Source organism: Vidua chalybeata, chromosome 18 (genome assembly GCF_026979565.1).
Source record: "Vidua chalybeata isolate OUT-0048 chromosome 18, bVidCha1 merged haplotype, whole genome shotgun sequence".
NCBI lineage: Eukaryota > Metazoa > Chordata > Aves > Passeriformes > Viduidae > Vidua > Vidua chalybeata.
The window spans coordinates 9,383,087-9,410,736 of NC_071547.1; the positions used below are offsets into that span (position 1 = coordinate 9,383,087).

General features: G+C 43.3%; 2 protein-coding genes across 9 annotated transcripts; one reads left to right on the plus strand and one right to left on the minus strand.

Moving 5' to 3' along the window:
- Positions 1-203: 203 nt before the first annotated feature.
- EIF4ENIF1 (eukaryotic translation initiation factor 4E nuclear import factor 1) lies at positions 204-23,669 on the plus strand. 8 transcript variants are annotated; one of them, XR_008433992.1, is made up of 20 exons: positions 205-317; positions 774-897; positions 4,102-4,175; positions 4,955-5,082; positions 5,625-5,905; positions 6,528-6,729; positions 7,835-8,010; positions 9,535-9,670; positions 10,007-10,186; positions 12,050-12,279; positions 13,176-13,247; positions 13,616-13,799; positions 14,239-14,318; positions 14,688-14,827; positions 15,003-15,087; positions 16,144-16,276; positions 17,340-17,684; positions 17,893-18,057; positions 21,422-21,582; positions 23,636-23,669. XR_008433992.1 is itself a non-coding variant. In XM_053959241.1 (19 exons), exons 2-19 carry the CDS (start codon positions 802-804, stop codon positions 18,791-18,793), a joined length of 2,652 nt encoding a protein of 883 aa, XP_053815216.1. In that variant the 5' UTR covers positions 204-317; positions 774-801; the 3' UTR covers positions 18,794-20,434. The 8 variants fall into 8 exon arrangements, 7 of the variants coding, with proteins under 7 accessions (XP_053815216.1, XP_053815211.1, XP_053815215.1 ...); XM_053959241.1 differs by lacking the exons at positions 21,422-21,582; positions 23,636-23,669 and adding an exon at positions 18,567-20,434 and having other exon boundaries at positions 204-317; positions 17,622-17,684; XM_053959236.1 differs by lacking the exons at positions 21,422-21,582; positions 23,636-23,669 and adding an exon at positions 18,567-20,434 and having other exon boundaries at positions 204-317; positions 13,179-13,247.
- Positions 21,707-27,089, minus strand: DRG1 (developmentally regulated GTP binding protein 1). The gene is made up of 9 exons (XM_053959243.1): positions 26,971-27,089; positions 26,642-26,765; positions 25,711-25,886; positions 25,243-25,312; positions 24,517-24,686; positions 23,657-23,787; positions 23,300-23,467; positions 22,291-22,413; positions 21,707-21,824 (listed from the first exon to the last, which is right to left on the minus strand). The coding sequence occupies exons 1-9, from the start codon at positions 27,010-27,012 to the stop codon at positions 21,725-21,727; spliced, it is 1,104 nt and encodes a 367-aa protein (XP_053815218.1). The 5' UTR covers positions 27,013-27,089; the 3' UTR covers positions 21,707-21,724.
- Positions 27,090-27,650: the final 561 nt, after the last annotated feature.

Below are 27,650 nucleotides of genomic sequence, written 5' to 3' on the forward strand. Positions count from 1 at the left end.
GGGGAGCCCCCGGCGCGCGCGCCCCACGCGCCTGCGCGCGGGGCGTTAAATGGGTGCGGAGCGGGCGGCGCGAGGCCCCGGCTACGGCGGCTGAGCGGAGGCGGCGCCGGGCGGAGCGGGAGCGGCGGCGGCGCGCGGGGCTGCGCGGGGCGGCCGGGGCTGGGGGGGGGTGGCGGCGGCGGCAGCGCCGGCCCGGGGCGCGTGCGGCCCCTCAGTGGGGGCGGGCGGGGGAGAAGTGGGGCCGGCGGCCGGAGCAGGAAACGCCGCGGGCGGCGGTGAGGCCTTGAGCGGAGCGGAGCGGCGCGGGACACCCGCCGGTGAGTGCGGGCGGGCGCGGATCCGCTGAGTCACCTGCCCCACTGCCGCCGTTCCCCCCCCCGCGGCTACGGCGCCTCGGGACGGCGCCTGGGCCGCGCTGCCCCCGCGCCGTGGGGCGAGCGGCGCCCGACCCCTCAGGGCCCCGCGGGGTGTGTGGGGGTGCGGGTCCCGGCGGCCACGCGCCCCGGCCGTGCCCGCAGACCGATATTCCTTGTGCCGAAGCCGCTGGAGCGCGGGGTAGGGCCGGCCGCGCTGCCGGAGCGGCTCGGACCCTTCAGCGGAGCCGCCTGGCCGGGGCTGGGGGAAGGGGCAGGGTTGGGAGGGGACAGGCGCTGCTGGGGAGCGCGGCTCTACTTTCCTGTGCCTAAGTGCTAAACTGACTTAGGCTGGAAAGAAAATGCACCCTCTAGAAAGGTACGTCTTGAAATCTGACGGGTTGGTTTTGTTTTAATTAGCTCCGCGGTCAAAGGCTTTGAAGTAACCATGGATAAAAGAGGAGGTGCAACAGAAACTGAAAATGGCGATGCTTTCCTGGAGCTGAACAGAATTACAACTAAATACCCACATCGTTACACAAAGGTCAGCTCACTCTCCTTTCGTCTCTGAGTTGTGTGTGGAAGTCTCGGTCCCAGGAGTCGAGTGGGAGGTGGAGGCTCCTGTGAGAGGGAAACAGTGAGGTGAAAGCTGAAAATTAGGATTTGCAGGGTGGTATCAAATGAGCAGCTTGTTAAATGCGATGCAGTTGTGCAATCTTGTCCTCGATATGCTTTTGATTCCCACCACCTTATCTTAATATCTGAGCACCCCACAGCATGTGCTGAGGGATTATTGTAGAGACTGAAGTATGTTGTTCTACCAGCTTTCTCAAGCACTTCGTAGTTCTGTTTTCAGCAGTGTTCTTTTGAGACGTTGACCAAAAATGTTTCCTTGCAGTAGATGCCATTTCATAGGAAGGTAGCACACTAGATCTTACCAGGATCTCATATGTTACCTCTCATATGTTTACTGGGTGCCTTTTGTAACCTTAGAGTTGGTCATATTTGATTGCTGGAAGCTTAAACAGTTGTGACTCTAATCAATGCTTAGTGTTCAAACGTTAACACAGGTGCTTTTGTTTAACTGTGATGCCTAAATATATGTATGAGTGGAAGAAGAAGAGCTAAATAACTTGCAAATAAAGAAAGATTGTTCTAGTACTAAGTGAGTTTGATATGCTGTAGGGTTTAGGATTCAAATCTGGTTTTGCTACCACTGCTGAAAAATGCCTTTGGGAAGAGTCTGAAATGGTGGGTGATTTTTCCCATGGCTACAAGCTGTGGGAACAGGTGGTCATTGCTTTGTGAAAAGCTGTTAAGATACTTTGCAGCAAATGGCTTGAAGTGTGGAACAGGGTGAGATAGTTTACTGTTGCTGATTGTGTTATCTTACTTGAGGAATTCGGAGCTGTTGGCTTTTTAGTAGGTTGTTTTTTAAAGAAAAAAAATTATCATTGTGGCTCTGTTCTGTTGAGATAGTAGAGTTCTGGCTTATTTTAAGTAGACATCAACAATAAACCACGTACTTCAGAATTGGCAAACTTTTTTAAATCTCTCTAATTTCCTAGAAAAGATGTGCCCTTAACTTTTGAGGATGCAAAGTGTACTGTTATTCAGACCTAGTTAGTCAGTTAACTGGTAAGTGAAAGAGAGGAGCTGTTTTTAAAGCTCCCCCGCTGAAAAAGCGGCCTCTATTCTCTTTCAGTCTTGCCTAAGTCCTCTTGTGTAGTAACTGAATTCAGCTTCAATTTCTGCTCTGCTTTTTAAGGCACTGTTCAGCCTATGCTGGTGGTGGCTGTTTACTGAAAGCAATGCCTTTGTAGCTTCAGCTTTGTTAATTCAGTACCTATATTTTCTGACCAGGATAAAGTTGCAGAACTAGTGCCAGAAGGTGCCTAGTCTTGTTTATCAGTTGGTTTCCAAGGAGCCTAAATCAAGAAATACCAGCAATCAGTCTGTGTTAAAATACTTTGCATCATGTAGTTTCTCTACCTGTTACATCTCAAGTATTTTAAGGTGGTGAGGTAATGAACATTTTAGGGCATTTTCATGTGTTCCAGTTTCCTACTTTCCTAATTTCCTAATTAGGGATTGAGGGAACACTGTTTTGGGGTATGTGCTGCTGATTTGGAAAGGGGGGTGATTTCCTTTAATGGTTTATATTCACTTACTACCACTAGGAAAACGTCTGGCTCATTCTCTGAGTACTTCTAAGCTGTTTGCTTAAAACTGTATGATAACAGCTAAGCACACTTCCCCCCCAGCCTGCTTAGAATGTATGTGAATTAAACATAAAGCTCCACATGTGGAAGTGCCAGCATTTATCTCCTCTGTTACAGGAGCGCTCTACAGTTTAAGCTGTGTCTTTTCTAGTTCTTGGGAAGCTGTTCCCCCAAGGGTGCACAGCTAATGAGTGAAAGGCAAGAAACAATTCAAATTTTCCTCACTTGAGTGGAAGAATTGTGATAGGATGTGAATGAGAGCCTGTGGACTCCCTCTCGTGGCCAGCAAAACAATCCATTCCCAATCTGGTGATGGACAGGGCTGTTAATGCTTGTAGTATCTGCATCAGGCTCTGATAGTATTACAGCACTGATGTTCCTCACAGATTGAGATTTATTTTGGGAAGCTGTGGGCAGGGAGGCCAGGCTCCCTTTAATGGCACTCTTTTTGCTGAGGTCTAATACAGGGTGATGTTAAGGTTTTGTCCAGCTACCAAATTGCCATCTAGAGCAAGTGTCAAACTCACATAGTTAATGAACTGATTTTAATCACGTAGGAAAAATTATATAAAAGTTCTGAAGGATGTTGTATTTTTAGGGGCAAAGGGTGAAGAGATTTCTTTCAGTCTGGCTGATGTATGGTGTCTGCTGTTAGGATTTCTTTATCCTTCCAGCTGCCCACTGATCCCTGCATAGTTCTGCATCAATTCAATGCAGTTGGGAGTGAGGCAGGTTGAAGAAAGGGGATCTTGGGAGAATGAGTAAGTGTAACTAGAAATGTGCATCTTAACTGCAGCAGAGTTAATGCTGATTTAAAGCACTGGTGGTCACACCATTAATAATGCTTTCTGAATGTAGCAAACTGCAGTGAGACTGCACTGGTTGTCAGTAAAGTGACTGACTGCTCAGGGTGTGCAGTGGTAAGCTAAGGTAAAGCTGGTAGAAAGTGGGACAATAAGATATCATTCAGCATTAATTTGATGTTGGGTGGAATGGCTAATTGTATAACACATATCTTAATATCTTTGAGTTGGTGATGGTCAGAAATGGCAAGCTTGTCTAGAATTCCCAGATCTACACCAGTGACTGAAATTGTGCTAATGCTTTTTTACCTGCTGAACTTTATATAGCATTAACCACAGGAATTTTGATTCCTTCTTGAGAACTTGCCAGCCCTGGTGTCCATTATGCCTGTGTTGCTTTTAAGCTGAACTGTCCAGGGAAGTGAATACATAAACATTTATGATGTGAGCAGCCTTGGAGTGTTCATGAGAAACTGAACCTGGCCTAGTAAGGCTTAGTGCTTCAAATAAGTGTTTGGTCAGTGGCCACTGGTAGAACAACTGAAATATAAATTTTCAGTGCTGTATTTCACAGGATAGGAAACAACATACTGGGAAACCTGGGCTGTCAAATTAAAACACTAAATTGAACAGGCAGTCTGGAATAGATGGTTTGAGTCACTTAAGTCTTATCTCAGTGTGAATTGAAACTCATGTCTTGATTTTAATTTTTTTTTTTCCTAGGAGGAATTGCTGGATATTAAAGAACGTCCCTACTCTAAGAAAAGACCTTCTTGTCTTTCTGAAAAATATGACAGGTATTTTCTTGCTTATATAAAGGCTATATACATTTATTTCAAAATAAAAGTTTAATTGTAAAAAACACTTAGCTAAGAAGTGCTTTTATGCTGATGGGAGGTATACATGCCACAAAGTTCAGATGCTACAGAGTCCAGTTTTCAGAAGTACTAATCTACTAGGAAAGGCTCAATGCTCTGGCCAAGGATTTTGGTCTTTGAACAGAGATTATTTTCTGCTGGATCTCATAACTTCACACAACACAAGTCTTTACAGACTTGCAGGAAAAGGTACCAAGGACGTGTGTAGCACAGACTGGGTCAGGCTGTAACAAGCTGCCTTGCTTAGTGGATTACTCTCCCATGTTTTCACTGCACCTCACTAAAAATGGAGGTGAGTGTTCTTGGCTGGTGTTTGTAAGTTTTTTAAGCAGCAGTTTCTTTACTATTCAGATGAATTTATTGTACAAGTGTGAGATTGAGGTAAAATTACCCAAATGCTTAAGAGCAGCACCATATGATGCACTTGAACTGTTTTTCAGTGTACCAGGCAAGCTTCACCAATAACCAGTCTTTTAAAATTTGATATTGGGTATTATACTTCCTTGCTGTTACAGAAGAGATCCAAATACTATGTGTGAAGTAATAAACCATAGTACAGCAGATTTAAAAGTAGGGTATGAAGCATAATTCACTTGTACAGGTCGCTAACCAGTGAATTCTAGGTTTCCAGCAGCAGCATTATGAAGTATTTATTAGACTACTAGGTAGCAAACAATCCTGCAATTTTATTTTCCTAGTGATGGTGTCTGGGATCCAGAGAAGTGGCATGCATCTTTATATCCAACTTCAGGAAGAACTTCACCAGTGGAAAGCTTTAAAAAAGATTTGGATTCAGATCGGACTTCTCTTATGCGCAGGATAGTTGGTGAGTGTGTTCTACAGCACATGGCTCAAAACTGAACCTGGGCTGTTGGCAAAACCTTTCTGTTCGGATAACACAAAGGAGACCAAACAAAGTCTCTGAAAATTGTTTGACTGCACAGGGTAAGTGTCAAAGAAATCTTGGTTGTTCCAACTAAACTTCAGTAATTATTACTGAAGAACAAACCTGTGCAACAGTTAGTTATATCCTCCTATTCTTGTCATGTAATAGTGAATGCATGTGTCAAGTACAAGTGGGACAATTTCCCTGCAGCTTGAGGCTGAGCTCTTAGAAGATCTATATTGGGAAAGCAGGTACTTCTAGGAGACCACAGTAGTTCCTCAATACCCAGCTGTAAATTTTTTGTTTGCATTTCCTGTGGTCTCAGCTAGATCAGCTTCACAGAAATAAATCATGAGCATTTTCCTTTAGAAGCCCTGGGATAGCAGCAAGGCGATGGAAACAGAAGGCTGCTATACAGACAAGTCACTTGTCTTTACTAATAGATTAAGTGTAGTGCTTTTTGTGTGGTCTTTGACTTGCAGATCCAAGAGAGCGAGTGAAAGAAGATGACTTGGATGTAGTCCTGAGTCCCCAGAGGCGAAGCTTTGGGGGTGGCTGTCATGTAACTGCATCCGTCAGCTCCCGTCGGGCAGGGAGCCCCCTGGAAAAGGACAGTGACGGTGTCCGCGTGATCGGCGGCCGCAGGATTGGCAGTGGCAGGATCATCTCCTCAAGGAACTTCGACAAAGACCATCGGGGTGGTGACTCCAGGGATGCGAGGGACCGGGATCGTGACAGGGACTACAAAGATAAACGCTTCAGGGTTTGTTCCTTCTTTTCCTGACTGCATATTAAACCAGGGAGTCTGGACACCTGGGCACTAAAAGCACCAGGGGCAGGTGAGCTGCATACAGCAGCTGAGTGTTCTGTGCAAACACACCCTTTATTCTTAGGGTGTGAAGGATGAGCACTTAGTGTTTCAAAACTTACATTCCTTCAGAGAGCTCACAGGGATGTATGTAATGCTGTTTATCAGCCGAACCCTGCCTGTGGCTGACTTTTACTAGCAAGAGGTTCAAAAGTCTAATCGTTCATTTGTAGTTCTTGACCTGGCAGTTGTCAGCAAGCATTGTCTTTAATCTCAGCAAATGGGAGCTTTCCATGCTTTCAGGCTTTTTTAATACCTTTTTTTTTAAACTAAAAAAAAAAGGAACTGATAACTCACAGCCTGCAAAACTGATTTTATGGAAGCACTTGCAGATCAATAGCTTTTGGTGTAATGAAGCAGAAATTCAGCTGTGAAGCTTAAATGTGAAAGCTTACAGAACATACAGGGAGGTTGTATACATACTTTAAATATCCAGAATTGGTGAAAGTGGAAGTCGGGGAAGAATCTTAGGAAGCAGTATTTTATTAAGGCTAATATTTTTAATATCCCCCTTCAGAGGGAATTTGGTGACAGCAAACGTGTCTTTGGGGAGCGAAGAAGGAATGATTCCTACACTGAAGAGGAACCTGAGTGGTTCTCTGCTGGGCCTACAAGTCAGTCTGAAACCATTGAGCTCACAGGCTTTGATGATAAAATTCTGGAGGAAGATCACAAAGGAAGAAAACGTACGAGGCGACGCACAGCCTCGCTGAAAGAAGGTGAGTAAGGGCAAACCTCACGAAAGCTCTGCTCTTCTGCTCATGGGGCAGATTGCTGGGTGTGGAGGTGACTGTTACAGATCCAGACAAGTGTAAATGAAAACCTTTATCTTAAGCTTGCATAGCTTTTGGTCGTCCTGAAGCACAATATGTAAAACCGATAATGGTATTAGTAATCTAAAAGATCAATTACATTTTTTTTCCAAAGAGAGGCTAGATTGAGAGGCTGGAAAAAAAAAAAAAACTTGTGTGGATGTTGAATGATATCAGAAGTTGATAGGTTATTCTAAAGGTCTTATTCATGTCTATATCCTGCTGGGTGCTGAAGGCTCCATTTAAATTAAACTAATGCTCTGAGGTACTTGAAATATTTTTTTCTTATGGTAATACTAACATTAGGAACACTGATCTGGGATTACATCTTCCAGTAACACAGCTTTAAACTGAATTCGGAAACTTGAATTTGTAATTGGATGATTACAAAAAAAAAAAAGTTGCAGTATGGTGGGAGAGATGACTTTTTAATACTAGAAATTCTGCAGGTGGACAACATAACTGGATTGTAGTGCAGTTCCAAGCACAGGAGCTTGTAGCCAACTTTGTCACAACTTTATTGCAGTGCCCTGTGCAAGCTTGCTGAGAAGTCTTTAAAGTGAGAAGTGCCTTGCTCCTGGTGAAGGAGGAGAAGCAGTATTTGTCATATGTTGACTATTAAGAACCCATGTCTGGAAGGCAGGAGCTGCCAAAGGATTCTTGATGGAAAAACAGCAGCAGCTGTTGACTTTCTGCAGCAGCTGTATGTGCTTGGTGTGGTGTAACAGCCCAGGCTGATCAGGATGCAGTTGTTTGTGCACAGTTCAATGGCAATTCTTTTTTTTTTTTTGAGCTAGATAGTCTTACCAGACTAGAAGCTGTGTGCTAGGAGTTGTAGTGGGTGCTGTTTTCTCTTGCAGGAGCCAGTGGAGTGTAACTGATGAGGTATCAGCTGGGGGCTGGGTTCCTTTGGGCCTGTGCTTGTAATCCCTGGGCAAGTGCATTGGCTGTCAGGCACTGTTCCCACAGGAAATAGTCAAGTTCAGTGATTCAGCTTGGTTTTCTTTTTCAGGCATAGAATGCAATGGTGGAGTGGCAGAAGAGGATGAAGTGCAAGCTGTCCTTGCCAATGAAACTCCAGCAGATCAAGAAGTTCCTAGAGAAGCTGTTTTACAAGAACCAGCTCCAGGAGAGTTTGACTTCAATGAGTTCTTTAACTTGGATAAAAGCGTTCCTGGCCTGGCTTCAGTGAGTTTTCTGGGTTTTAAGACTGGGTATATTTGTGAGAAGCATTTTTGCTGTGGCTGCATTTTGTGAAAGCTAAAACTTCTTGCACTGTGGAAGTTCCTTTATGAAGTGTGTAAGTTTAAGATGACTTTGCGGAGATTTAGCTTTGGAGTGTTGGGATGTTTCTGCCAAGGTGTTATCCCTGGGACTGGCTCCATCTCCAAAGTGTTTGAGGCAGACTAACTTGACTATTTTTCCCTTCTTTTGGTCATTCCTTGAAGGCTCAAAATTGATGTTCTGAATGGATCTTCTTTGGAATTATTAAAGATATGTTCAGAGAAGATTCACTCTACAAATTTAATCTAACTGAAGACAACCTTTTCTATCCAAGTCTGGGAAATGCAGCAAACAGATCTGTGCAGACTTCGTGGCAGGCAGTGAGCCTGGAGACACTAGTGCCTGAAAAGATATGTCTGAAAGGGTTTGAATCTTTATTACTTAAACCTTTAAGAGGTTAATTATTTTTTTTAGAATTATTACTCTTATGTTGGATAAACACAGCCTACCAATTCAGTCAGAAGTCAAAAATTGTGTTCTGACTGCAAACAAACAGACCTGACATGGTTTAGAAATGTTGAGGTTAAAAAAAAAAAAATGGACTTCTGACCTAATCTTTAATCTTTAATGTGGCCAAGCTGCTTGCATTAGAAAAGAGTCATCATATGGTGCCAGTGATTTGACAAATAAATGGAGGAGAGTTCATTCTCCCTATCGAAGTTGTAAATGGTTTCTTTAGACTTGATAATCTGCTTTCAGCATATGTGCAAGGTAGTGACTCCTTTTAAAAGCAGGGATTTCCCAAGTGAAAAGTCCTGCTGATGAAACAGATGGGGAGATGTTATAATTTGTCATAAGAGGGAGTTTCTTTGTACTGGTGATATGTCTGTGACAAGTGTTACCATAGGTTTGTACATTTCTTGTCTTAATTCTTCTAATATGTTAGAGTCAAACAATCAAAACCAAATGGAGCAATACTATTTTTTTCTCTGTTGTAAATAGTGTTGAGTGCTCCTTGTTTAAGAAAAAAAACAGTTTCTCTGAGAGGAAGAAGCTTCTCTTCCTTTTGTTTAAAAGAAAGCATGCTGCCTGAAACTGCATCTGTGCCTATTGAGCCAGGCTTTAACTGGGTACTGTCTTGCAGGATAGGAGAAGCTTTAGTTTGAGTTACGTTTTTATAATGCACTGTTTTTTAAATACTTGGGATTCTTTTGACACTTCCACTTTAAAATGGTGTAGTTAATGGTCTTTGGGTGCTCTGACTGTGCTTTTTCAGTTACAGTTTTACTGTGAGTAAATATTTGGTATCAGTTAGAGATGTATGCTGGGTTATGTTAACTGTCTGCAGGAAAAAAGCACATCGAAGCTTTGAAACTCTGGGAACAGCATCTAGTTGTCTGTAGCAGAAGAATCTTGTTTGCACAGTAAAGCTTCTCAGATATTGCTGATCTTGCTTATGTTGAGATTTTTTTTTTTCCCCTCCCTTAGATGATAGAAGATGTGCTGGGGGAAGGTTCAATGTCTGCCAGCAGGTTCAGCAGGTGGTTTTCTAATCCCAGTCGTTCTGGAAGTCGGTCAAGCAGCTTGAGATCTACCCCTCATGAGGAACTGGAGAGGCTAGCAGGTAAGGCTGCAGGACAGTGCAGGGTCAGGTAGCCTCCTTCCACATTCTTTCTTACTCATTCAATAAGTAGATGGCAGATAAGGCTTTAGGACAGTGAATTCACCCACAGTTTAAGACCTGGCATTCTTTTGGAAGCTTTTAGAGTAAGCAGCTGTAAGTTCTTTTTTAATAAATGTTCTTGTCAGTGCTTCCTGATGACTTTCCAGCTGATCTTGGGCAAGGGGTGTGAGGCATAACTTTGCAGTGACATGCTGAAGTTGGTTGCCAGTGTGTGTTCATCTTGAGCCATTGGGTTGGTAAACTGATGTCGCAGTGCTCCTGGTTTTGCTGTTTCAGGTCTAGAGCAAGCCATTCTCTCCCCTGGCCAGAACTCTGGAAACTACTTTGCTCCCATTCCATTGGAAGACCACTCTGAAAACAAAGTGGACATCCTAGAAATGCTACAGAAAGCCAAAGTGGACTTAAAACCTCTTCTCTCAAGTCTTTCAGCCAACAAGGAAAAGCTTAGAGAGAGCAGTAAGTGCCTCTTCAGCTATTGTCAAGTTCTTGTGATGCAGTATCTCCCAGCAAGAGGCTTGGTATTCTGGAAACCAACTGCCCAAATCCTGGAGTAGGCAGTATTATAGATTTACTTACAGTACTGAAAACTCAGTATTCAGCAGCTCTCAATTGTGTCAATATCATCACTGACTCTTTTCATCCTAATCACAGGATGACATCCCTTTATCAGACTGCTTTAGTGGCCAGAAACAATTATAAGATGATGCAAGTCTTGATCTGAGTTTCCAGCTTTGTGTATGGCATTTGCAGTTTTTTCATACTGGTGACTGATAATGTCAGCTCTGAAACTGGCATTTAAACTCTGGCTTTACCAAAAACTGACAGTGTCAGTCGTCCTTGACAGTGTCTGTAATGGATCACATTGATCCATTAAGTGTCAGTATCTAAGAAGTTGCACAGTGGCTTGAGAATGGGATTTTTTTTTCCAAGGGTGCCTCCAGCTTAGGGATTTGCATGTCTGGGTCCATAGCATGCATGGAGTGTACAATGCATGTGAACTCTTGAGTTCTAATTCCAAACTGGTTTCTCTTTGGCAAGCAGCATGTATTGCCACATAAACTGGACTGAAGAAAAAGTGATGCCCCTCTGATTAGTGTGAAGCAGCTAGGAAGGAAAGCATCTAAGCACTGCAAATATTCTTAAGCATCCAGTCTGGGAGTAGGGAGTGTTGGCTAACATGTGGAGAACTTCCTTAATTTCACTTTAAAAAGACTTGTAGTTCTATTTCTGTTCTGCTTAGTCTGACTTTCCTACTAAAAACTTTTTCAACTCTGATCCTCACAAACCAAGGATGAAGGGAAAAAAAAAAATCTGTGGGGAAGCTTCCATTCACTCAAAAGTACCTAATGTGGGGCTCTGCATTCCCACAAAATGCTGTACAGCTCTTCAAGTGTTGTGGAGTTTTCAGATCAATTCCTCTCCACCAGCATCATATTTACTCATGTTCTATGCTGCATGATGTCTGCATCATTGTTTCTTTTCTCCACCCCCTTGCCCAAATTTCCAGTAAATCTTATTTCTTTGGGCCAACATCTGCAACCCATGGCATGCTTCTATCTCTTCTTCCTTTTCTTTTAAGGTGTCATGCCTTGTCATGTGTGTTAGCTGGTCCATAAAGCATGTTTAACCTTGATGTCAGGCACTAGTAGTAGGTGTTTATATATGTGTGTATATATGCATATACAGAAAAAAATACTGCTAAGAGCACTGTACCTTGTGCTGGTTATGCCAGTGAAATCTTTCTATAAGGGGCTTTAATTTCTGAGCAAAAAATCTACTTCAAACTTTATACACACTGAGCTTAAGTGTGTAACTGAGTCTCTAAAGTATCTAGATTTTCCAGGTATGTATTCTTTCTGCTTATGATAGCTTCAGAAATTTGACATGGCTTGCACTGTGGCTGTAAACCATCTGGTCTTCTGGAGTATAATATAAATGCAACTTTCCTAATTGAGAAAAGAAACCAACTCAATTGTCACTGGAATATTATCTGTTAAATGCCAGCAAAGCTGTAAAATGTAGTAACATTTCTTGCAGGATAAATGAACGAGAGTGAGAATTTAGTAGCTGAAGCCTAAACAGGTTCTTGTGGAATCTTACATGGCAGTAGTTGTGCATGTCAGTTCTCTGAATTTGGATATATTAAATGTCAGTCTAAACCCAGATCAGTCATGGTTTGACAGCTAGTATCAGTATCAAAAAATAAGTTTTTGGCTGTTCCTAGCTTTCAAACAACTTCTATTCAACTCCTGCACAAGAATTACTAGCTCACTTGAGAACAGAAGTGTGGCTTACCAGTATTTCTCCTGTATTTCTCAGCACATTCAGGAGTTGTACTTTCAGTGGAGGAAGTTGAAGCTGGGCTAAAAGGTCTGAAAGTGGATCAGGAGGGGAAAATTGCCACTCCCTTTATGGCTGAGCAAATGGAAGAAGCCCTGAATGTCAGTGGCTCCAGACAGATGAAGAAGGATGGGGATATGACTGCGTTTAACAAACTCGTCAGCAGCATGAAGGCAAGCGGGACTCTGCCTTCACAGCCCAAAGTCAATGTAAGTGCAGCCAGTGCCTCTGGTGACCTGTGTTTACAGGGGTTAACAGCCAACCCTTACCTGAAGCCCAGATGTTTTTAGTGACCTTTGTTTAGTAGAGGTATGTCAGTGAATAATCTATTATTTTGCACTTGACTTTTAACAGCGCTTTGTACTAAGATGAAACTGAAGTGAATACTTGTTAGCTGGAAGATTAATATTAAACAACAGATGATAGCAAGGTTTAGACTGCAAGGGATTGTAGGATGAAATTTCATCCTGTCACTAACTGCCTAAGCAGTATGCTTGACCCAGAAGCTGTCAGTAAATATTTCTGTCACCAGAAGATACTTCTAACAACCGAGTAGGTCTAAAGCATGTGGTTTTCCTGCCAAACTATGCCCAAGGACTTTTAGACTCATCCCACTTCACTAAAAGAGAGTGAAGAATGTGAATCTGCCCTGTGAAGAATTTGCAGATTGATCTCAGACTTAAATCAATACTTTAGCTTTTGGGTATCTCTTTACATTAACATGCAATTTTGATGCTCAGAAGAATATATTAAATAATTTCTTTAACATACAAACACTTTTTAGTTTTGTTATATATTTTCAGTTAACCAATGGCTCAATATTCCATCTCCACTTTACACAATTACATAAATTCATATATTTGACCCAAACTTGAATGAGGCACAGTGAAATACCTGTATGCAATCTAGCACAGGGCATTTTTCTTAGGGGAAGTCTGTGAGCCAGTTCAGCCCTTAATTTTGCTGAAATTTTATTTGGCTGTTGCATAAATTACTGTTCTAACACAACAGATGAAATTATTTCTGTCCCTGAAGTGAATGTAGATAGTCTCTTCTTGAGCTTGGTTGTATTTATGTCTAATTTACAGTGTTTTCATTTTCTTAGCAGAGCCTTGAAAGCCACTTAATGTCACCTCCAGAGATGTCAGGCCAGCCTCTGTCAAAGAATATTCTGCAGGTATTATTACTGGGGGGAGGAAAGTACTTTAAAGCATATCCCCAATGGGAAAACAAAAATTATTTGAAAATAAGGCATTTAAGGCAATTATGGGATCAGTAGTCAGACAAGATACTATAAAGAAAGTGCTAGGGACTAGATCAGTTTACCTAAAAATTTATCTTGTCACGTTATTTCCTGTAATTATGGCTTGAAAATGAAAAGCTTGCTGAGTGCCTAATTCTGAGCAAACCAGGATTGGTGTATCTGGTTGCACAAGTCCCCTTGTCTCTAAGTTGCTATAAATAGGGCAGTCTGTAGTGTAGTAAAATGAGCTAGTTTGTGTAAATTTGCCACATTTTGAATGTTCTTTCTTTAATTATTCTTAGGAACTTCTTGGTCCACCCATTACCAGACCTGCTTCGTCGAATGTCTTAAGTGGCCTGATAGGTGGTTTGGAGCCTGCAGCCTCTCTGCTGACACAGAGAGCCCCCTCTCCCCCCATCCCACCTGTGTTCCCAACACGAGCTGCTTCTGCAGATTACCTGCGCCACAGAATCTCTTCACCCATTGGTGAGACTGGTTGCAAAGTGGGTTCTGATTACTTGAGGTTTTTTAAAGACTGCTTTACAGAACTGTAAAATCTCTCTGGCACTTGGTGGGCAACTAGGGCAGTGTCTGCCTTTCACTTACTGTCTCTAATGTTAAATTCATCACACAGACCTCACAGTGAGTTCTGGTGAGGAATAATGTGCTCAGCTATTGCGTAAGAATAACTCCCAAGGACTACTTGGCCATTTGTACTACAAAACACTACCAGGAGCCCTCTTTTGTAGCTCTCCCAGCTCTGTGACAAGGAAGAGATGTAGCTCTATGTAGATTTAAGGGGTGAGCTGAGAGTCTTCACAATGAATCCTTAATTCATGTAGCATTATTTTACTTTGGGATATGTATTCTATGTATTGAAATAAACTGTTAATACTTTTAAATACAAATGTTTTATGTTCTTTAGGTTTTGGACAAGGTTCTCAGCAATTGCTTGGTGATCCATTTCCAGGTGTAAGGAAGCCCATGAGCCCAGTTGCTGCACAGGTTAGATGAACTGCTTTTTGTTTAATATATTTGCATGTCTTTGTCTTCTGTGGTCTAGAGCTAACTTGTGGGAACTCTTAGCTGTTGCACCCAGACGTTTGTGCTTTGTTAAGTTTACTCTGAGTGTGAGGATGCAAAGTCTAATTTAATACAGTCTCAAAACCTCATTGCAATTTGGCCCATCTTAGAGTACCTGAAGTACAAAATTTTTTTTAAACTTCTATTGCCTGTAAATAAAACAGAGACTGTTGATGGGCAGATGTTGGTGAAGGCATTAGTAGCTATAGCTGTCAATCTTCAGAATCTGAAAAAAAACCCCAGCCAAATACAGGCTTTGACTTGTGTGGTTTTTATCCAACTCTACCTCAGATGAGTCCCCTGGAGATCCAGCAAGCTGCCTTAGAGGGATTGGCACTCCCACATGACTTGGCCATACATGCAGCAAATTTCTATCAGCATGGCTTTGGTAAACCACAAATGGACAAAAGCAGAGATGGCTACAGAAACAGGTGAGCACCTGACTGCAAAATGTAAGGGGTATGCTGTTAACTGATTTTTTAATGTAAGTATTGTCTTTCAGTAGATATTAGCACTAGTCACTCAGGATTGCATTGGGTCTTGGCAGTGCTGCCTTTGATTCTGTGCCAAGAGCAGAGCTTGTTCTGACTCCTTGTCCTTTCACAGGCAGCAGCGAATGACTAAATCCCCTGCACCAGGACACAGAGGGAATGCATCTTCTCCAGCCCCTGCAGCATCCATTACAAGCATGGTCAGTACCTGATGTTCAGTGGTTGTAGGGAGAACTGTCAAAGTGTCTGCAGTTACCAGATTACAGCAGTGGTAATCGATGGGAGAAGGGGAGGCCATTGAGTTAATCGCATTCGTGTTTTATCTGTGGCTGTGCGATACAGGAATAAGTTTTCCTTCATGCTTAACTGAATGTCTTCACCTTGGAAAAGGGCCTTTTCTGACCACTGTCTTACCTAAAACTGAAGAAATACCATTAGTGTTACCTTGACCTCGTGTTTTGAAACCAAATGAAGGTGATTATGAAAACTCAAGCCATCATATTTTGGTCTTTAAATTTTAAGAAGACAAGTGCTGAAAGCCACGAGATGCTTTAGAGAACACTGGTGTTCGGGTATGAAGTGTTTGACCTAAGTGTCTGTGGGTTAAAAAATGCCTAGGCGCTTCTGGGTCACTTTGAAAATGAGTAAAATCTCAAAGCCAAAATCTCTGCCTTCAGTACTGTGTAGAATGCAGTTTTGATCTAAATTTTCCAATTAGTCAGTCAAGTACTTGCAGCTCAGGACTGACACAGACCATCATCTGCCAAATGAAACAAGTAATACAGGTTTATATTCCAAATTAGTAACTTCCACAGGTGCTATGGAACTCTGAATGGGGGAATACCCAAATGAGGCAATAGTTCTCTGCAGAACATCAGCCCTGAGTTAATGCAGATGAAGCAGCTCTATAGGAATTCCTATGGAGTTGCTCTTCTGAACCAATAGCCAAGAGGAAATAGCTGTAACTTACACTACAGCTCAGCTATTTTGTTTCAAGCCTGTTAAGGTACATTTAACTGAGAACAGCTGCAGATTTTGATATTGGACTTGCAAAAAAGCTAAAGGGAAATGCTGAAATTATAGAATAAAGCTATTAAATGAGGTGAAGTAAAATCATGGGCACACAGCAGCTGATTCAAAATAAGAGCTTTAAATGGAAAGGATGTGCTAGAATTGGTGTCCTCCTACAGCTGAGATATTGTGGCCTGGATAATGAGCACTGGGTGAAGCACTGCTTCTTACTGTGTTCTCTGCAGCTGTCTCCTTCCTTCACACCTACCTCGGTGATTCGCAAGATGTATGAGAGCAAAGAGAAAAGCAAAGAGGATCCAGTTTCTGGGAAAATGAAAATCAGTGATGTTAAAGATGAAAATCAGAGACCAAATGAAGGTATTGTAATGGCTTTAAAATACCACCGACAAAAGGGATTTGGAATAGGCTCAGATTGTCTCAGCACACAATACACCCAGGCTACCTTTAGACATTCCTGATCCGTGGAGATGAGGAGGAAGTGAGGGAGCCTATGGGAAGAGGGGCCAGAGCTATGGAGGGGATGCTCTTCCACTAGTGCTGGGGCTTAATCTCTATTTCCTATCAATTTCTGAGCAACACTAAGAGGGCTGGACCATAATTGTTTGCAACTTTTCTTGATGAACAAGCACAGTGGCAATAATGCTTCCACAGCTCTCTACACCAGTAATTGAAAACTTAGTTCTCTTGAGACAACTGAACAGTCAAAGCTGAGTCCAATTAAGCTCTTAAGTATAGCAGATCAGGGAAGCATTTTGTCACCCAAACTGATGTAAGAGGCTGTTAAAAGGAAACGCCCAACACCAGTTGCCTGACCCAGTCAAGACTGGCATGGCCAATGGCCATGGCATTGTGCTTCAGCGCTGGTAGCTGTAGAGGCAGCTTGCAGTTTGTGGTAGCAGTCCAGCTGAAATACCTCCACTGTAGTAGTTGATGCCAGGGTATTTCAGGCCTTGTCTAACTCATCTGGATGGTCTGTGGGAGTAGCTTCTGGAGGTGCTTTAGTGTTCCAAATCTTGCTAAGCAGATGTCAGATGTAGAAGGCTGCTGTTAACCACCAAACGCAGCTAAACTGAAAAACCTAGGGAGGATCTCTTGTACCTCCTATCACATTTGGCACTGACTCATCCATGCTGCCAGTTCAATATTCCTAAGAAGGAAAAATAAGAATTAAAAGTGGAGTTACTGCTGATTCTAAAGTAACTTAAATTTCCTGTACAGGGATTTTTGTGGAACATATTCCTTCTCTTAACTCTCTTTGAAATAATTTGGCCATAAGCATCCAGAAAAAAGATGCTTACTATTAAATATATATGACTACAGTTCAGCTAGTTCTGGAACCTATCAAATCCAATCATTAAGCTTTAATTTTCATTAGGTGCAATCTCTAGCTGTGGACTGTAATAGCTGTATTCGATTCTAGCTACAGATAACCTACTGTCTAGTTCTGTGGAGAATGCAGATCAAGGAACTTTGCCCACCTTAGGTACCAAACTACCTGCACTGCAGCGCTCTGCATGTTCCACACCTCTTACCCAAGCAAATCGTTGCACCAAAGAGCAAGACTACAGGCCCAAATCAGCTGGTAGGAAGACTCCTACAATGGCCTCCCCAGTACCAGGAGGCCCTTTTCTTCGTCCTGTTCATCAAGTACCCCTTGTTCCCCATGTACCACTTGTACGACCTGCTCATCAACTGCACCCAGGATTGGTCCAGAGAATGATGGCACAGGGGGTCCATCCGCAACATCTTCCTCTGCTGCAAGCAGGTAATCCATATGTTTTTTTCCTGTTTTTCCATGTTCTCTTTGAGACTGTGTTAGGAGCAGCACAAACTGATACTACTGGTAGTCTTATATCAGAACTTAGCTTTAAAATCAGACAGTAAATTCCAGCCCTTCTAAATACGTATGTTTTGCTTTGCATTAAGTTCCTTATGCTTATCAGGTAAGAAGTTTTCTTGCTCGTGTTCAACAGGTATGCTTCCTCCTGGAGTGGACCTGTCTCACTTGCAGGGAATATCTGCTCCCATCCTTGGCCAGCCTTTTTATCCATTACCAACAGCAAGCCATCACATCTTAAATCCACGCTCGGGGACACCTTTGCAGCTCGCCATGATGCAACAGCAGCTACAACGATCAGGTAGGCTAGAAAGACAGCAGGAGTGTGACTTCTAGAAGGCTGCTTTCTGGGGTGTTGAGTGCACTGTAGTAGCAGGAAGCTACTTCAAATTTAGTTATTCGTGATCACTAACCTTGTGTGAGTCTCAAGTGGTTTGGGCCAGTGCAAGCTGTTATGCCAGAACAAAGTCCAAGTGAAATGTTTGGTTTCAGAACATGTGTTGCTACTGACAGTTCTGACTCTTGCAGCATGTGTGCAGGCTTTCAGCCTTCTTGGGCCACAGGCTACCCACCTTCTCCAGGGAAATGCTATTTGATCCTGGTCTTCCCTTCAAACCCGTCCGTGTCCGGAACTGGCAGTGTCAGGCCATTTATGGGAGTACTAATGAAAATAAGCACGTGGTACCTGGACTTCTGGGGCTCATAGAATGAATAAAAGCCACATTCGGCTCACATGCCTTATCAGGTGATAGCTCGAGGGCAAATCTGTGCTGGGTGTTACTCCACCTCTAATAGCTTTACATTTCACAGGCTCTGGAGCACAGGGATCACCTGCTGGTGCACAAACAACCCCTCAAAATGTGCTGCCTCGGACTGGATTATCTCATGGGCACACACAGCTTGACCATCGCCCCAGCCAGAGAAGTGGCTCTCCCATTGGCCTTGCAAAATGGTTTGGTTCAGATGTCTTGCAGCAGCCTCTTCCATCCATGCCATCCAAAGTCATCAGTGTAGATGAACTGGAATTCCGGCAGTGAACAGTGACCACTGGGTGGAACACTTGCGATTCTTTAGACTGGATGGGAATGTCCATAGTCAGGACTTCACCTCTGTTTGGTTTTTTGGGGCTTTTATTTTTAGCACTCCTGTGCAGAATTTCCTTTTGAGAGACTAAAGCACATGGCACCTGTCCTGGTCTCATGTCTGCATCAAGACTAAAGAATCCATTATGGCTTGGATAGTGAAGCCTGAAGAAATTTAGATGCACGACAAAGCCAGTTTAATCCTGGAAGTGTCTATTTTTTTTGTTTGTTTTTGTAAGATATGTGAATGAAGTGCTGATATTCTCTAGTGTAGAGGTAGCAGCTATGGATTCCTTCTGCAGAAAACTACATGTATAGACCCTTCTGTACAGACTTCTGTATAAACAATCTTTTGTACATACACACCTAGAATAGCCTTTTTGAATCTATACAGCTGTACATAAGAGTAGCTGATAACAGTTGAGCTTTAGTTGTGCCTATGGTTTGGACCTTTCTCCATTGTACGTGTGGGACTTTCTTTAAGATTAAAGTTGCATATCCTAAGCGTGAGTGAACAGGATGAAGTTGCTTTGCCTTTTCTTGCTGCTCATCTCCTCTAGGTCTCCCTCTCACATTTTTCTGTCACGTACTGTGCACTCAGTGTAGCTAAAGTGTCAAAGTAAAAGCCCACATCTTGCTGTCTATGTAACAAAGGTCTGATTCCCTGTGACTCTTGCCACCAAATGAGAGAATTGTTTAGTCTTCAAAAGCCTTGAGGATGGGACCTGGTGCAGTCATGATAAAGCCAGATCTTCAGTCTGTAGGTACCTACTGGTTGTTGCTCTTTCAAGAGGGCTGCTGCTGGTCCTTATTTAGCTGCAGTATTTTCCTTGTTTTAATCTTTCAAGCCAGTTACTAAAGGTCATCAAAATGGAGCCTTGGAATCCTCACCCTTCAACTCCTCAGTCATAGCTGTGGATATTCTGTACTGCCTTCAGTGCTGTTCATAGAAGGGAGTCCCGAGAGCTGTCCTCAATCTAGTTTGCATCTGGTGATGCCATTACTGTGAAACTTGCCTTTGGAGTCTTGTTCTGTGGCTTGAAAGGGGGAGGATGGGGTAGTTTTGTGATCTTACTGTGTATATTTGGTTTTAAAATACTATGTTCCTTTTAAGCCTGTTTCACTTCCCTGAACAGTTAAATGTTCTCTTCCATTGTTGTGCATGGTTCCTCACTTCACTCCCTCACTTGTGTTGAGTCTAGTACTGCTGTCATGTCCTACCTAGCTTAGGCCATTGTGCTCTTTTAAGAGGTGAAAGTAAAACCAGAACTCCCACAGACTTGCTCTTTCTTGGGTCTCACTGAAAGCAAAACCAGCAGCAGGAAAAAAAAAATCACTTGTCTGTATTTTATAACCCTTGCCAGTGTGCTGTGGTGGGTTTGTTTCAGTCCAGCAGAGACAGTGTTGTATGGAAATAGCAAGCTGCAATCTCCAATGTGGAAGCTGTTGGAGGTCACCCATACTTCTAGTGGTTGTTCCCAAAACAATCCCTGTAAAACATGCAATCACCAGCTTGTCCTTGTAAGATTGTTTTCATACTTTTTTAACTTGACACTTTCCCAGTAACATTCTGTAAATAAAGTTGATTCTACCAGCTCTCTGTATCAATTGCTCTTGTACTAAATTATGTCATAATATTAATTCTTAGCACTGTTCTTGTGTGTCAGATGGAACCTGGGTTTGAGTTGAGATGCAGAAAACTTCAACTAGTCCAGGGGTGGGGAGGATCAGTCTGCTTTGGTAAGAGTGACTGGCCTCACTGATGACCCAGGATGGAATTGCTGCATTTAAATGTCACAGCTAAGTGTGAGGAATGAGGCTCAGTGTATTAGAAGTTGGAAAATTTACCAGCTCTAAACCAAGTGTGAATGTGAGGAAACATCAGTGAAACTCAGTCTGAGCAAGAGCCTCATCTTCTGCCCCTTGCACTCAGGCACATAAACCAAACACCCCTGCAGCAGTTCCCCTCACTCCACAGGGATTGAGGAAAAAGTACAGGCGGAAATGCTTGGAGTAGAACCAAGGCTTGGATGTTTCTTTACCAGGCTGAATAGCAAACAGTGGTCCAAGGATTTAGTGCTTGAGTGGGTGTCTCTAATCACTTTGTCTTCTTGAATGTATAATAACATGAGGGGGAGTGTTTTTTATGCGTCTAAATAAACACCCCTACTTCCTTTTTGTAGGAGAGCAAATGCTAGAGGCTGATGCATTTGATAAGCACACTTGATATGAGCTAAAAGCTTCTTTATTTATCTCTACTAAGCAAGAGAACCACTCTAAGAGCAATGTGCTTCTCTTGAGCACCTTACTTCTTTATCGAGGCAGGAAATTCTTTTAAGAAAACCTAGAAGCTTTCAGTGATACAGACACAAGCAGCTAGCTCACTTCTTCTAGTCTAAACAACTGAAAAAGCAACTGCTCCTGAGCAGAACTGACCAGCTTTTCCACAACTGCAGGACTATTAATAGCCTTGATGTATTCCAACAAGAACACTTTGAGATAAAGGCAGCTGGAACTCTGTCCTCTAGCATTGTTTCATAAGATATGATTCTCTAGCCTCTGCTTTTTATGTTTTGTTCTTAGAACAAAGTAATTCCTGATGTGTGAACTTTCTTCTAATTTGGAAAGACATGCAGCAGAACCTTATCCCTGCAATCAAAGCTTCTTGTAAGATTTTGTCCTTGTGAAAGTCATTTAACCAGAGTTTTTCATCTGCAAGTTCTGCTGGAGCAAGCCCCTGCAGTGTAAGTTGGCCAGAAACATCACTTTTACCATGCAGCAAGGTACTATAATAAAAGACCATTTCTAAATCAAAACTGGGGGTGGGTGTTAATTACAATTAATGACAAAATTTCAGGCACAGCAACAAACCATGTAAGAATAACTTTATTTCTTCACAATCTGAATAACGTCCTCATCTTCAAGAGTATGGTCTTTACCAACTTTTTGAGGGTTGTGTTTAACCGACGAACCCCAGACCAGTGCACTGAAAGAAGAAAAATCAAATTAAAAAGGCTTAGAAGTATGACATGCAAGCAGAATAGCAGCTATTTCTGTCACACAGCTAATACAGAAAGCAATGCTTCAGAGCTATTTTTATTCTCTACAAGTACCTGGCTGAGTGGTTGCTTCTAACCAGGGTTAGAAGCAGCTCAAAACAAAGCCTGAAGTTGTCCTGAGTGCTCAAGTGCATGGGACAATGGCTTGCAATGCTGTCTAGTGCTATTTTTAAATAGCAAAATAAATTTGTCTCCACAGAGGACATTTATGTAGGAAAGAGCATGAGAACATCAAATACGGCAACTGAAGTATTAAGTTTGAATATCATAGGTAGATTTATTCATTTTAACATTAAAAAAAAGTCCTGCTATTCCCTTCTAGTTTAGAAGAGGATGAAATCTCTAAAGGCAAGTTATTTTCTATTCTATATATTCTTTTACAATAATACTTACTATTTAAAGTCTTTTATGAGATTTTTGTGGATCTTCATGCAAAAATCCTCCACTGTGGTCTTGCAGTAAGGTAGTACCACAGGAGAGGTGTAGTCTGGGAGCTGCCCTTTAGGTTTTGTGTAGCTGTAACACAGATGGAACCATCAGTCAATACCAAAACTTTCTTTTTCAAAAACCCATCATGATGTTTCATCAGTGATTTGCACTGTCACTGCAAAACATTTGGTGGACCTAAGCTGAAAATGCATCTGCACAGCCAGTGGCTGCAGTGGGTTCTCCCTTGTAACTGCAAAGGTTTCTCACTTGTGAGCTTTATGAAGGTGCTTTAAAAAAAGCCAAATGGCAAGAGTTGTTGGAAAAGAACATCTTTAATATTATGGTTCCAACTTGCCTTTTTTTTTTTTGAAAACCTCAACATATATTAGAAAAGGCACCTGATGAAGTCTATAGCATAGATACCTAGACCACAGAGACAAGGGATTGTAAAATGCCTTTTCACAATATATTCTATATTATTACAAGATGATAGATATAAATTTAAAAGACAACAATTACTGTATTATGAGTATTAGTAAATTCATTCATAAGTTAATCTAAAAATGCCTAAGAATTATGAGGTAAACCTGGAATAACTTGTACTAAAAATATCTGAAATTCTAGATGAAGAACTAAATTCTGTCCAGAGAGCTGCATCCATGACAAACTGAAAAGATTATTACATCTGGAATCACAGTGTTACCACGAAGTTTGTCTAGAGTTCCATGTTTTCAGGAGTTTTTTAAAGATATGTTTTGGTCTTGGTTTCACAAGGTTCTCCTTTAATTCCTCTACAAATTCAAAACAGCACTTGTGGCTATCACAAAACAGCTAAGACAAGCACAAATTCTGGGTTACAAAGCAAACACCAGTTGGTAGAAAAGCAATGTAAAATATTCCTCATCCATTCCTGAGACCTTTTTCAGTCTCAGCCATGCACGTAACTCCACAGAAAGCAGCAATTTTGACTTACATTCGGACTAGTTTCAAGTAGTCCCAGATTTTCTCCAGCAGATCATCAAAGTTCCAGCGATGATGAGCAGATATCGGCACACAGTGGGGTACTTTGTAAATGATATCTAGTTCTTCAATGGAAATTTGGTCAATTTTATTTAGGACATAAATGCATGGGATGTAAACCCTGCAAAGAGAAAGAAATTGCTAGAGCAACCTGACAGCAGCATGCTGCTACCTTCACTGCAAAAAAAAAAATATTTTTAAAAAGCTTATCTCTATGTTGATGCCACATTACTGGCTCAGCTTCTATGGGAAGCAAACCCAAAAGAGAATTCTTTTCTTTGTAATACAGACTGCAGGGAGCCAACAGTACCTGTTTCCTTCCACAACGTCAATCAGGTCATCAGCAGTGGCGTCGCTGCGCAGAGTGACATCAGCATTGTGGATTTTATACTCTGCTAAGATGCTCTTCACTGTCTCAGTATCCAGCTCACTCTGAGGACACTGAACAGAGACAGACACAGTGTTAAGGAATGGCAGAGCTAACAGCCAAATCAAGTATTACAATTAACAGGGCTGTCACCTAGCAACCACTGCATATACATTACTAGAAAGAATAGCTGCATTTTGAGTTACTGGACATGACTCTGATTTCACCATAGCTGGCCTGAGGAGAGGGAAAAACAGACCTAAATCCTACCAGCTGCATTTATATTAATGCCCCACTGAGAGCTGCAATCCAACGTTTCAGAAGCAGTGCTTCCTTTCAGTTTGGGACCAGATGCAACACAAACCCAAGTATCTTCTAGTTCAGAGCCCACACAACTACACTTTAGGTACTTAGAGTGCAGAGTTCTGCCTTTTGTATCTCTGGCTATTCCTATGCTTTTAAAGATTCAGGTAGATGGGTTGCAAGGCCTGAAACTGAGCAATCCTCACGGGAAGAACATTGTAACCACCAGATAAGAGGCAGTTTTTGCACACTCTCCTTTGGATATCAAACTTGTAATGTGTGGAAAGCAACCAAGGTTCTGTTTTGAAGGCAGGGAAGTGGTCAGGCTTCAGGAGAGGTGTGGATGGCCTCTAAGGAAAGTAACTGACTGCAGCACTGTACAGAGTTCAGCTCCTAAAGAAGTCAGCACAGCATGGTCCCATATATATCATCAACTACAAATGCCTTTTTCTTCAAGCAATTTGGTTTTTAATTTTGGTTAAAGAAAACTTCCAACTTACTGTGGCTGTAAGGTTAATGCCTCCTTTATCCTTTTTTTTAAAGCCAATATTGGGGGGCTTACTATTCAGACGAATTCCAAATCCCTCCAGTTCATTCTCAATGATTTTCTTGTGGCCAAGGGGTTTCAGCACGTCCAGAACAATCAGAATGAGATTACAGGTTCGAGCAACTAAGAATCAGAAAAAGAAAGTCACCTCTCAAAAAGCGTGCTCACACAACCTGAGACAAAACAACCACAGTGTGGCTCGGTGGACTGATGACACTACAAGACCCCTGAAGGCCAGCATATTGGTTATTTTTAAATACCAGTGTAGGACTGAAGTTTATTGTGTTGACCAAGCATCAGTGATAGATCTTCACATGCTGTAAGAATGACAGAGGCTGGAAAAAATCTTCCTGTCTCCACTCAGACACCAGACTGAGGACAATTAACTGGGTGAGGAAATAAAACCAGCAGCCTTGTTTAGGATGGGATCACATCTGCCTGCAAAACTGGCAATGTGCTTTCACTGAAGTGTCAATGCAGAGCACAAACCAGCAAGTACACAAAGCCAGAACTGAAAACAACAATATGAAAGCAGCTACTGCTTCTCAGCAGACAGCTCAAGTCCAGTAAACAATCCAGCATTTTAAAGACATCAGAACAGTGAGTGAACCCTTCATTCTCCTGTACTGTGTTAAAGGAACCAGTGATAGGCTGCTGTCTCCAGCTCTAACATACTCACCTGCAATGACCTGTCGTCCTCTGCCTTTACCATCTTTGGCCCCTTCAATAATTCCTGGCAGATCAAGCAGCTGTTTGTTCACAGGAAGGAAAGTATCACATGAGAAAAGTATTCTTCATTAAATCAATCCTACTTTTACCCTTCTAAACCAGCTGACTCTACTGCAAATCTGAACAGAGTATGACAAGACTGTTTCCCATCCAATTGTTATATCTTGTATTACCCCATGTGCCCTACTGGTCCAGTGGAACAGATTATCTCATAGGGAAAAGTTAGAACTACCACAGGAACTTCTTCCCAGAGCAAAGTAAAAAGCAGGGAAAAATCCATACCTCATGGAAACATTTCCAAGATATTCTCAAGCACTTTTACACATCATTTCTAACCTGCTCATGTCAGGCCAGACCACTCAACCCTAACAGCACAGCATCTGTATAGCCCATCCTACCCTCACAGACAAGATCTCACCTGGATCTTTGCTCCTTTGTACCTAATGACTCCAGGCACAGTAGTCAGTGTAGTGAATTCATAGGCTGCCACTTCAGAGTACACACCAGCAAGATTACTCAGAAGAGTGGATTTCCCCACTGATGGAAAACCCACAAACCCAATGCGGGCATCACCTGTCTTTGCAACATCAAAACCTGCAAATAAGGAGTAGAAAAATTTGTCTAATGATTGACATTTTCTATCTTCTAATGTTCTGGACAGCAGACACACTATTATTTTTAATATTGCCTGAGTAAAAGCCAAGCAAGCTTTCCTAAAAGAAGGATGAGGGTGGGAAACACATTGTTCACAATCTCTATTGCCTTGCACCACTTTGTAACAGTCCATGGCATACACCTGCCTAATAAAATCTTGGCTGCAAAACTTCACAGTGGTCTTTGAGTTCAGTGTAAGTGGAGCATTCCCTTCAAGCACTGCAGCTTAGGAAATACACACCTTTATACATAAAAACAGGTGGCTGCTGCAAAGGTAAAAGGCTGCTGCTTCATGTAAAACCCTTAAGATTTCTGCAAAGATTGTACGAGCCAAAATACAAAAGCGCTTTCATATACACTTCAGGAAGTGCTCCAGTCCATAGCCCTAGGAAGGGCCACAAATCATGGTTAGAGTCCCGTACCGGGTAGGACAAGAGAAAGCAAGGACGGAGCAGGTTGTCCGGAGAAGCTGTGGCTGCCCCATCCCTGCAAGTGTGCAAGGCCAGGTTAAATAGGGCTCCTGATCTAGTGGAAGGTGTCCCCGCCATGACGGGGAGTAGTACGAAATGTTCTTTAAGGTCCCTTCCAACCCAAACCCTTCTGTGATTCTATGACTGTTTAGCAGATAATCTGACAGGATTTGTGGGTAGATCGACTTCCGTCACACCTCGACAGCTCCTGAACAGACAACGCACCTTCCCCGGGGCCGCCGCCTCCGCCGCCCTTGGGGGTGATGAGCTCCCGGCGCAGCTTGGCCAGACGGGCCTTCAGCAGCCCCAGGTGGTGGGCGGTGGCCTTGTTCTTCTGCGTCCGGGCCATCTGCAAAGGCACAGGACCGAGGGCTCACACCGGGAGGGCTCTGCCGCCCTCGGCCCCTGCGCGACGCCTGGGGACCGGGCCCCGCCACCCCTCCACGGCACTGCCCAGCGGCCGTCTCCCTCCCTGGCCCGAGCCCCGCGTCCGCCCCGTTGGGCGCTCCGTGCCCGGCCCGTCCCGCGGGAGGCGGCGGGCGGCGGTGCGGTACCTCCGCCTCAATCTCCGCGATCTTGGCCAGGGTGCCGCTCATGGTGGCGTCGCGCCCGGCCCGCCCGGCCGCCCCTCAGCGCCGCCGCTCCTCGCGCACCGCTCGGGGCCGCGCACGCGCGTGGCGACCTCTCGCGAGAGACGGCGGGCGAGAAAGGGCGCGCGGCGCGCGCCGCCGCTTCGCGCGCTGCCCTGAGGGGAGGCGGCGCAGCGCCCCCTGGGCCGTGTGCAGAGCGCGCGCCACCTCAGAAAGAGCGGGCAACGCTGTGAGGGGCGAGTGTGAGGGAGAGATGCCTGAGTGTGAGATCCATGTGTGTGAGGGATTCGTGTGTATGTGAGAGATCCGTGTGCCTGTGACATCCGTGTGTGTGTGAGGGATCCATTTGTGTGTGGGGGATCCGTGTGTGTGTGAGGGATCCGTGTGTGTGTGAGGGATCCGTGTGTATGTGAGAGATCCGTGTGCCAGTGACATCCGTGTGTGTGTGAGGGATCCATGTGTGTGAGGGAGATTCGTGTGTGTGGGGGATCCGTGTGCCTGTGACATCCGTGTGTGTGTGAGGGATCCGTGTGTGTGTGAGGGAGATTCGTGTGTGTGAGGGATCCGTGTGTATGTGAGAGATCCGTGTGCCTGTGACATCCGTGTGTGTGTGAGGGAGATTCGTATGTGTGAGGGAGATTCGT